The sequence below is a fragment of the Sus scrofa genome, chromosome 2 (assembly GCF_054392235.1).
Source record: "Sus scrofa isolate SSC_HxYL_T2T_F1_AM1 chromosome 2, Sscrofa_HxYL_maternal_Yorkshire_Landrace_v2.0, whole genome shotgun sequence".
Taxonomy (NCBI): Eukaryota; Metazoa; Chordata; class Mammalia; order Artiodactyla; family Suidae; genus Sus; species Sus scrofa.
Genome location: NC_139384.1, coordinates 68,924,719 through 68,935,846, shown reverse-complemented (window position 1 = coordinate 68,935,846; position 11,128 = coordinate 68,924,719). Strand labels below are relative to the sequence as shown.

At 54.2% G+C, this 11,128-nt stretch overlaps 1 protein-coding gene across 2 annotated transcripts; it reads left to right on the top strand.

Moving 5' to 3' along the window:
- The first annotated feature begins 1,201 nt into the window (after positions 1–1,201).
- Positions 1,202–11,128, top strand: CCDC124 (coiled-coil domain containing 124). 2 transcript variants are annotated; one of them, XM_085010126.1, is made up of 6 exons: positions 2,400–4,027; positions 4,123–4,351; positions 5,611–5,780; positions 9,703–9,892; positions 10,476–10,590; positions 10,681–11,128. In XM_085010126.1, the coding sequence occupies exons 3-6, from the start codon at positions 5,622–5,624 to the stop codon at positions 10,886–10,888; spliced, it is 672 nt and encodes a 223-aa protein (XP_084866252.1). In that variant the 5' UTR covers positions 2,400–4,027; positions 4,123–4,351; positions 5,611–5,621; the 3' UTR covers positions 10,889–11,128. The 2 variants fall into 2 exon arrangements, with proteins under 2 accessions (XP_005654961.1, XP_084866252.1); XM_005654904.4 differs by lacking the exons at positions 2,400–4,027; positions 4,123–4,351 and adding an exon at positions 1,202–1,237.

Below are 11,128 nucleotides of genomic sequence, written 5' to 3'. Positions count from 1 at the left end.
GTACAGTCATCCTCAGACCCCTAATATAACCATTTTTACAGAGAAGGACCCTGAGGCTTAGTGAATGCACAAATACAGGTGCCCTGGACAAAGAGGCCCCCCAAACCTATTGCTGAATAAAATAAAAGAGCAAGATATGTGGAATTCCCTCGGTGACTCAGCGGGTTAAGGATCCAGCACTGTCACTGCTGTGGCTCAGGTCACTGCTGTGTGGCCAGTCTGATCCCTGGCCTGGAATCTCCGTATGCCCTGGACGCTGCCATAAACAAACAAAACAAAACAAAGCGGGGTGGGGGGGGGTGATAGCAATCCAGGAGAATGGTCCCGGAGGAATTTGAGTCTTTCCATTACTTTGGTCAAATTCAATTTCTTTTTTTTTTTTTTTTTTTGTCTTTTTTGCTATTTCTTGGGCCGCTCCCTCGGCATATGGAGGTTCCCAGGCTAGGGATCCAATCGGAGCTGTAGCCACCGGCCTACGCCAGAGCCACAGCAACGCGGGATCCGAGCCGAGTCTGCAACCTACACCACAGCTCACGGCAACGCCGGATCGTTAACCCACTGAGCAAGCGCAGGGACCGAACCCGCAACCTCATGGTTCCTAGTCGGATTCGTTAACCACTGCGCCACGACGGGAACTCCCAAATTCAATTTCTGTTCTCTGAACCTGGAAAGCGCAGAGTGTTTTAATTTCTGTCCCTTTAATCTGCTCCCTCCCACTTTAAGCTTCGCACAAGGGAGGCAAAAAAATGTGGGCTAGATGAGAGTCTTCAAAGCACAAAGCGACTGCGACAGCGAAGAGCCTGCCTGAGAGGCTTCCTCTGGATAAGGGGATCAACCAACCACGCGTAGACCGCGGGTTCCGGCGCGCCCTGGCGGCCAAGCAACTCCTGGCTGAGGCCACTAAACTCACGTGTGAAGCCGAGGGAACCATTTTTCATCTGGACAACGGCCATCTTGGTAAAGGCAATGCTTTAGATTGTAGCTTTTAATCTTCTCTCCTGACTTGTTAATATCTGAAGTAAGCGCAGGGGAGGAGCGTTTATACAATATTCGCTCCCTGAAGAGACAAAGAAACGGCTAACTTCCTGGACTTGGACTGGAGACCAGGGCAGTATTTTCTCTACCAAGATGGCGACGGAGCTCTGACATAATCAGCGCGCGCCGCCCGGGGCTCTGAGCGCAGGCCCCCCTCGGTGACGTCACAGAGGCGCGACCGGGCCGGCGCCGGGGGAAGGAGGTAGGAACAGTGGCGGCGCGGGCGGAGCCGAGGGGCGGGGTGCGGGTGGGCCCCGCGAGGCTGCTGGGTCTGGGACCACCCATCTGGAAGGGCTGGAGATGGGGTGCTCAGAGACGGGGGCACCTCTGGTCCCCAGGCTCCAGGGCTCCCGCGGAGGCTATCCCCATTTCCCTGAGCGGGCGATTGAGACCCAGAGAGACAGTGTTCTGTTCTAGGCCACCTAGCTCCAGCCCTTCCCTCAGCAGCTTACAAACTTGGGGTAACAGTGCTGAGTACAGACGTCCCTGGCTTCTTGTAATGGGGTCAGGACTGGGAAGAGGATGACGGTCTGGGGGAGCCCAGAAGAGGTATCTGGAGGACTTCTTGGAGGAGGCAGCGTTGAGTTTCATCTTTTATTCTCTCTCTTACTTTCACAACCGCTCAACCACGTGGTTCTTGACTCCCTCCTAACTAACCCCTGCTTAGCCAGACCCCCTGCTTGAGCTCCCTGCTTCTGTCTCACTCATCCAGTTCACCTCCTCACCAAGCCCAGAGGGCTCTGACGCCCTCCGCACCTTCCCCAAACCCTGGAATACAAATCCCCCTTTCCCAGCCTGGCTCCCCCACACTTCTGGGGGCTTGGGGCTCCCCACTCCCTCAGGCCTTTTCTTAGCTGTCTCCTCCAGGAAGCCCTCTGACACGCCCTTCCCACCTCTCCACAGACAGGTCGGAAGCCCCCTCCCAGCTTCCCTAGCACCTGCTTGTCCCCACCACAGCTCTGATCTTGAGTTACCATTCTTATTGTCTGTCTCTCAGCCAGCCTGGGAATTCCATTAAATCAGGAAGCCCATCAGCAATGCCTTTCCCCAGCATCCCACACGTAATGCTAGGTGCTCGGTGCGTGTTTACTGAATGACAAAGTGTGTGAGAGAGCATTTATCGAACAAAGAAGAAAAACTGTATTAGTTAGCACCAGCTGCCATAACAAAATACTACAGACTGGGTGGCTTAAACAACAGAAACGTATTTGCTCACAATTGTGCAGGCTGGGAAGGCTAAATTCAAGGTTTGTTCCCAGTGCAGGCTCTCTTCCTGACTTGCAAACGGCCATCTTCTCACTGTGTCCTCACATGGTGGAGAGAGTGAGCTCTGGTGTCTTTTTTCTCTTCCTTTTTTTTTTTAGGGCCGAACCTGTGGCATATGGAGGTTCCCAGCCTAGGGGTCAGGTTGGAGCTACAGCCTACATCACAGCCACAGCAACACCAGATCTGAGTCACGTCTGCAACCTTCACCACAGCTCACAGCAAACACTGGATCCTTAACCCACTGAGCGAGGCTAGCGATTGAACCTGCAATCACATGACTCCTAGTCAGACTGGTTTCTGCTGCACCACAACAGGAACTCCCTTTTTTCTCTTCTTATGGGTGCACCAGCTCTACTAGATTAGGGCCCCATTCTTACAACCTTATTTAACCTTTATCACCTCATGGTCACTGTCTCTAAATATAGTCACATTTGAGGGTTAGGGCTTCAACATAAAAATTTTGAAGGAACATAAATATTCAGTGCTGGCCTGAGAGGGATCAAAAAAGCGCTGTCAGGCCTTGAGATGGTATTGGGGGTCTTAAGCAACAGGAGGAGGGGATGCTGGGGCAGAGTCCCTGTGAGTGGGCAGTGTTTTCACAGGAGGCCACAGGTCAGGGTGTATCAGGTGAAGGCATAGCAAGAGCAAAGTTTCAGAGGCTGAAGAGGGAAGTGCATGGGAAGTGAGAAGCTGAGTTTGGACACAGCACAGTATGAAATAAATACTGAGGGAACCCCGGAAATAGATGGTTGCTCATTCATTTGCTTAAAACATTTTTTGAGGAGTTCCCATTGTGGCCCAGCAGGTTAAGAACCCGACAGTGTCCATGAAGATGTGGGTTTGATATCTGGCCTCACTCAATGGGTTAAGGATCTGGGGTTGGCTGTGGCTGTGGCGTAGGCTGGCAGCTGCAGCTCCAATTCAACCCCGAGCCTAGGAACTTCCGTATTCGTAGGTGCAGCCGTAAAAAGAAAAAAAAAAATTTTTTTTTTGAGCCCCCTACTATACAGGGCACTCCCAACCCTGTCCTCAAAGGAGCTCCCAGCCTGGTGGGGAAAATGAACATTTGTCGAGTAATCGTGTAAATTATAAGAGATCAACCCAAACAAGTACCTCAAAGAGAAGTTTGTGGTCTACTGATCTCCCCTACTTTGCTCTGCTCTGCCCCATGGGACTCCACCTGGAGGGACTGCCTCTTTGTGTCGAATGAGGTGGCCTCAGTGGCCTCAGAGATCAGATCTGCATTGATGTTCCCAGAGGGGCCAGCTGGACATAGAGGTGGGGCAGTAGTTAGGAGGATGAAGTTGAGAGTGAGGGGGTGGGCCTGGGTTGAAATCTTCCTCAGCCCATAAGAACCCCCATCCTGTCAGCCTCTCCTCCTCCCTCCTCTCTCCTCCTTCCCCTCTTTCTCTGTCACCTACACAAGTCTCAGTGGCCTCCATGCTTCCAGTAGCCCATGGCTTTATCCCGCCACAGGGTCTTTGTATAACCTGTGCCCTCTTCCCAGAAGACTAGCCCTTCACCCCCAAAGGGCTGCCTCCAACCCATCCTTCAGGTCTCCGCGTGGCTGCCACCTGCCAGGGATGCGAGGATTCACTAAGAGGTTCTGTGTGAAGCACTTAAGCCCGAGCGCACAACTGCTGCAGATGGGAGCTGATGTTAGAGTTTCCAACGGGGCTCCAAGTTGGGAGTCCCCTCCTGCACAAGTCACACAGCTAGGAGGTTGGTGGGGGAGGGTTGCCTGGTGGTCCTGGGTCAGGATGGCCCCCACATTCTCTCCCCTTCATTCTTGGATGCCCGGACTACTTCTCTAAGGTTCAGCAAGGGACTGAGCTGGAGAGTCTCAGTGGGGAGAGAACAACACAGGAGTGAGGAACATCAGCCCCTTTCTAGATGAGGAAAACTGAGGGCTTCTGCCCTGACCACACAGTGGTGTGTCTTCAGTCAGCTCTCTGGAAGAGGCACTCTTCATTTCTCAGCTTCCCTTCCTCACCTGAAAGGCAGGCTTTGGAGGTCAGACTCCAGGATCAGCCCTGTGCAACTTGACCAGGTACCTTGGCTTCTCCACCTTAGGATGGGAATGAGGACAGTCCTCATGTTTAAGGCTCTGGGAGTATTCAGCGAAGTTGGTCCGTATAAGATGCATAGTAGGGCACCAGGTGTGAGGAGGGTGGCACCTCCCATTTGAGTGTATCATCATTTCCCCAGCACCCAGTGTGGAACTCGCACAGACCAGGTGCCCACTGGACAGCAGTTTTATGATTGTTATAACTATAACCCAGCCTGGGCTGGGTCACTGGAACCAGTTCACAGCAGCTGCTTATCCAGGGAGAGAAGGCTTTGGCCTCAGGGCTTTAGATGGCAGAGTGGAAGAGTCCACACACAGACTGACCCACAGGGATCTACAGCAGCATGACTGGTAAGAGCTGAAAAGCAGAAACAATACAAATGTCCATCATGGATAGACCATTAAACAAAATGTGGTCCATCAACAGGAATGAAGCACTGACACATGCTAAAACATGGATGAACCTTGAAAACATCATGTTGCGTTAAAGAAGTCCAGAAGAGGCAAATCCATAGAGACAAAGATTTGTGGTTGCCAGGGTGGGGGATGGGGAGTGACAGCTAATGGGCATGGGTCTCCTTTGGGGGTGATGGAAATGTTTTAGAACTAGATAAAGGTGATGGTTGCACAATGCTGTGAATGTGCTAAATGCCACTGAATTGTGGCACCCACAGCATATGGAAGTTCCAGGGCCAGCGATTGAATCCAAGCTGCAGTTGCGACAACGCTGGATCCTTGACCCACTGTTCCACAGTGGGAACTCCTGAATTGTGCACTTTAAAATGGTTTATTTTGTATTATGTGAAGTTTACCTCAGATTTTTTTTTAAAAAGAAATTATTAAGTCCAAAGCCCTTGTTTTAGGAGTTCCTGTCGTGGCACAGCGGAAATGAATCTGAATAGGAACCATGAGGTTGCGGGTTCGGTCCCTGACCTTGTTCAGTAGGTTAAGGATCTGGCATTGCTGTGAGCTGTGGTGTGGGTTGCAAATGCGGCTTGGATCCTGAGTTGCTGTGGCTCTAGCTTAGGCCGGCACCTGTAGCTCCGATTGGACCCCTAGCCCGGGAACCTCCATATGCCGCGGGTGTGACCCTAAAAAGGAAAAAGAAAAACAAAACCAAAGCCCTTGTTTTACATAGAAAGCCTTTGAGGCCCCAAGGGGGCTATAACTACACAGGTATGAGCCTTGGGGTGCCAAGGGTGGATGCCCCTGACTCACTGGTCCCTGCCCTCCTCTCACAGCCTGCTGAGGGATGCCCAAGAAGTTCCAGGGTGAGAACACCAAGTCGGCAGCGGCCCGGGCACGGAGGGCTGAGGCCAAGGCAGCAGCTGATGCCAAGAAGCAGAAAGAGCTGGAGGATGCCTATTGGAAGGATGAGGACAAACACGTCATGAGGAAGGAACAGCGCAAGGTGGGTGGGCCCTGGGTTCCCGTGCCCATGGGCAAGGCAGGCGGGCAACACAGTAAAAGGTGGCAGAAGGCCCCTGGGTCTTTGCCCTGAAGGGTGAGGAGGTATTGGAACAAGGAGCAAAGGCATGGAGGGAAGAGGAAGCAAGAGACAAAGAAAGGCTCATGCAAAGGCCCTGGAGTGGCCAGGACTTGGCATTTTTAGGGGACAGCAAGCCCTCCATGTAATGCCAGGGCTAGGCCAGACTGGCAGTTCTCTCACCTTGGAGTGACTCTGCACCCAAGGGACACTTGGCAATGTCTGGAGACATTTTCGTTTGTCACAAGTGCCAGGCAGAGGGTGGTACTGGCATCTGGTGGGCAGAGGCCAGGGATGCTGCTCAATACCCTGCATTGTACCGGGCGACCCCACAACAAGGAATGGGCCAGCCCAGATATCAGCTGTTCCAAGGCTGAGACATGCTGATAGGTCCTGTTTCTGACCCGCTGACCCTGGGCCTGCAGGGACTTCCGGATGTTTATAAAAACACAGAAGAGGGCAAGGATAGTTGGTTGTCTCCTGCTGGGCTCCAGTGCCAGGGATACAGTGGCTGCTTAATCTGTGTCTGGGGAGTGGTTCAGGGCTGATGCTGACCTGTTTGGTCCAGTAGGTGGCGCCAGAAACCATTCTTAGCTGCTTCTCCTAGTCCTCGGGCTGGTCAGAGGCTCCAGCGTGCATGATAAATGTTCCAAATGGCAGTGGTGATACACCATCCCTGCATGGTCAGTTCAGGGGGTGCCTGGCACTTTTGTGAGTTTTTCCCATTGTCTTTCTGTGCAGGGCTGGATCCTGCCTTGTTTATTTGGAATTGAATATCACTGGTGTGTCCCCCCCACAATCCCAACTGGAACAATGCACTGGTTCTATGGAAGTTTTTATTGGAGCGGGGGAGGTGCACCTGCAGCATATGGAGGTTCCCAGGCTAGGGGTCAAATTGGAGCTGCAGCTGCCGGCCTACACCACAGCCACAGCAATGCTGGATCTGAGCCTCGTCTGTGACCTATACCACAGCTCACAGCAACACAGGATTCTTAACCCACTGAGCAAGGTCAGGGATCAAACCTATGTCCTCATGGATACTAGTCAGATTTGTTTCCCCTGAGCCATGATGGGAACTCCTATGGAAGTCTTTAAGTTTTCTTATTGACACTATAGGAAAGTTGCAAACCCAAAAGGAAAACTGACATCTGCCACGGATCCATTATCCAGACAGAAAAGCCAGACATCTTTTGACAATCCCAGAGGCAGCAGCCCAGCCCAGGCTTGCATCTTGGGGACTTGCGTCATCCTCCAGATGAGGAAACCGAGGCACAGACAAGGCAGGAAGCCCAGGTCACAGGGCTGTGAGGAGGGGCTGGAGCTGGGCTGGCACTAGCTGAAGTCAGGGGTCTGCATTCTGGTTTATGATGAGGTTTGCACCTTGCAAACACACCCGGGGGTGTGGCCCAGGGAGTATTCACCTCTCTGCTCACCTTTGGAGCACACACCTGGAAGAATGCTCAGGGCAGAGGTTGGATAGCCAGTCGGGACCAGATGAGCTCTCAAAGCTGCTTTACCCTGTCCTTGTAGCACAAAGCCGCCATACACAAATGGGCTAAAAGTTGACCAGAGCAGGTGGAGGGCCAGAGTTTGCCAACCCCTGCTCTCTAGAACATTCCCAGGCCCCATGTCCTTCCCAGGAAGTCCCCCCTCCAAAGTGTTTTACACAGGGCTGCCGATGATTCTTCTTCACCCTTGGGAGGTTTTCTGGGTTTTGTTTATCCCTCTTCCTGCTGATGGGCAAGTGGCGCCCACAGTCTGCATAGCACACCTGGTCCCTCTTTCTTTTCTTACATGACTGCTTTAAAAAGATACTGTTTCTATGAAAAAAGCAAATCCAGAGGTTTCCTGGTGGCCTAGCAGTTAAGGATTCGGCGTTGTCACTGCCATTGTACAGGTTCGATCCCTGGCCTGGGAATTTCTGCATGCCGCAAGTGCAGCCAAAAACAAACAAAAAAAAAAACATGCAAATCCAGGTTTGTTCCAAAACTCCAGAAACAGTGCACACACACCCCTTCCAAGTGACACCAAAGGCCTTTCTTACCCTGAAGGCCATGTCCTTGGTTAAATGAGATTTCACTGTCAAATTTCTCGCAGCCGCCAGACATCGGCCTTGGACTGGGCCATAATTCACCCCCCTCAACCCCTCCAGCCCAGAGGTTGGCATTTTGTTCCATACTAAGCATCAGTGATGAGCATCTGACTCTCTGGTTTCCATCTCAGTTATTTATGAGGCTCATTTTTCATGGCTCCGGAATATTCCACCAGTGGCCTCATCCTTCACCCATCACTAAATGCTGCCAATTGCTAATTGCCCTTTTTAAGAAACTGCCAGTGACTTTTTCAGAAAATTCTGTTGAATGTCAAAGTATAACTGTTCACTCTCCCTCCTCAGTTCTGTGTCCCTAGAGACTAACGGCCGCATGCTGGGTGTCCTTCCTGAGTTATGGGAGCCTTTTGGAATTCATTCTGCACACTTTTACTAAGCACCTACTGTGTGCCGGGGCCTACCTCCTTCCTCTGAGCTGCACCAGCTAATTGGAAGTCTAGGAAACAGGGATATGTGGGACACAGAAAAGAGCTATGTGGTAGAGCAGGTGGATAGGGAGCCAGGAGCTCAGGATGAGCCAGGGTTGATCAGGGAAGGAGGCTGGCAGTGGCACTCCAGGAGGGGAGAACAGCTAGTGCAAAGGCCCTGAGGCAGGGCTGTGTTGTGAGCGGAGTGTACATGGGCTGTACATGCATCATGCAGGGGTCAGGGAGCCTCAGGAGGACGTTACCTCTGACCGATGTGGGCACAGACTCAGAGCACTTGTAGACCTATCCTAGGTGCATGACCACAGAAATGAGAGCCTAGCAGCTCTGCTCAAACAACCTTGACCTTTAACCTCCCCCCTCCTTTCCAATCATGCAGACAGGTTGGAAGTCAGAGGGCCAGTAGGTGTCCTCAGGAACCTCTCTTCTGGGGCACTTTTTTCTGCTTCAGGAGTGTCACAGGGGGCACTGCAAGCATAGGGACCATTCCCGAGGCATGGCAGGCAGATGGCAGAGTTGCAGGCAGTGGGTGGGCAGGCAGGGGTGCTGGGTGGGAGGCAGTGGAATACTCCCAGCCTACTGCCACACTGCACCACAAATAAACCAGAACCTCACTCTGCTCCTGGAGCAGTGGAGGGGCAGTGGCCAAGGACAAGTCCTACGGACCAGATGTCCCCCCGTTCAGGGCCTCAGTGGGGAGCCAAGATGGCATCAGTCCCAGCCTCCATGACGCTCGGCTGGGAACAGTTTGATGGTGCCTCTCTGAGGTCTCCTGGCCCAAAAAGTCAGAACCCCTGCCCCAGCTGGCAAATGGGTCCAGACACTCCAGCGGCTCCTATCACCTTTGGAATCCAGTACAAACCCCTCCCCAGGCCCTTGAGGCACCCCGTGGTCCCACCTACACCTTTCCCACCTCTTCCCCCTCCACACTTCCCTTCCCCACTCCAGCCACACTAGCCACACCCCCACACTAGCCTCTGTGCTGCTTCTCTGTCATGCTAGGTGGTTCCTGCCCTAGGACCTTTGCACCAGCCATTTCCACCACTAAGGACTTCTTTCCCCCAGCTCTCTCCCTGGCTGGCTCCTCCTCTAGCCCAGGTATCACTTTTTCTCTGAGAGCCACCCACTGCCTTGGCCAAGGTTCCCTGTGTTGCCACAGTCATATAGGATGGGAGTCCTGGCCCATTATGCTCCCACCCATGTCCCACACCCAGCATAGGGTCTGGCACGCAGCAGGGCCTCAGTCCACATTGGTTGAGAACCCAGACCCCCTGCTAAAGGTAGGGTCCACTCCCGACTCCCCTTCCTTCAGGAGGAGAAGGAGAAGCGGCGCCTGGAACAGCTGGAGCGCAAGAAGGAGACGCAGCGCCTGCTAGAAGAGGAGGATTCAAAGCTCAAGGGGGGCAAGGCCCCCCGGGTAGCTGCGCCCAGCAAGGTCACCCGCGCCCAGATTGAGGAGACGCTCCGCCGAGACCATCAGCACAAGGAAGCCTCAGATGCAGGTGGGGCCTCGGCCTACTCTGGAGCTGCCCTTTTACCCCATAAAGGATAGGTAGTGGGACAGCCCCCTGGGCTGAGTCCAGAGCCCCCTGCTCACCCCCCAGAGAAGCTACCTGGGCTCTGCAAGGTGAAGGGTGGGTGGGTGGTGCCCCAGGAGGCCTGGCTCTGAGCACCGTCGGCACTGGCACATACGTGTGTACTTACTCTGCACCTGACTTTGGCTTGTGCCCCTCCCCATCCCCGGGGGGGTCTCACGCTGATGGGGTGTCCTGAGGTGAGGAGATAGCAGCCACATGTGAGGTGTCTCCTGTGTGCTGGGCTGGAGGGAGGGAAGTTAGGAGGGAAGTTGGAGGGCTGGGTACCGGTGCTGGGCAGGCAGGACTGGCTTGTCCTGAAGGTAGGTCTTGGGAGGGCTTCCCAGCTCAGGTCGCCTTTCTTTCCTCCCCGCTGTCATTCTTTGCCTGCCTGCCTCCCTCTCTCCCCTGCTTCTTCCCCCTGAGGTGTCTCTCTCATCTCCCTGGAACTCTGCATCTCTGTTCTCTGTTTCTGTGTGTGTCTCTGTCACCTGGCCGCCTCCGCTGCCAGCCGAGAAAGCCAAGAGCCACTTGGAGGTACCCCTGGAGGAGAACGTGAACCGCCGCGTGCTGGAGGAGGGCAGCGTAGAGGCGCGCACCATCGAGGATGCCATTGCGGTGCTCAGGTACATGACAGGGGAGGGGCCACGGTCTTTGGGGTGGGGCAGGGGGTGGGGCTTGAGCCACGCCCCAGCCCTCTGCGTTCTCCTCCACAGCTTGGCGGAGGAGGCTGCAGACCGACATCCTGAGCGCCGCATGCGGGCGGCCTTCACCGCCTTCGAGGAGGCGCAGCTGCCGCGGCTCAAGCAAGAAAACCCCAACATGCGGCTGTCGCAGCTGAAGCAGCTGCTCAAGAAGGAGTGGCTGCGTTCACCAGACAACCCCATGAACCAGCGGGTCATGCCCTTCAATGCCCCCAAGTGAGCCTGGAACTGGGGGAGCCGCCCTGTGGGCGGTCAGGGTCGTGACCCCACATGCCCTCCCGCTGGATCAGCTCTGAGGGTTACAGAGATGTCCAGGGGCTTCGGCGAGTGTCCTGGGGGCTAGGTGGCATCGCTGGCCACACCTCCCGTCGGAGGGTCCCTGCTCCAGTGACACCCCCTCCCTTCCCACTCACGCTGGAGCCCTGGAGCTGAGTGTCCAATAAAGGTGGTCGTTGAGGCA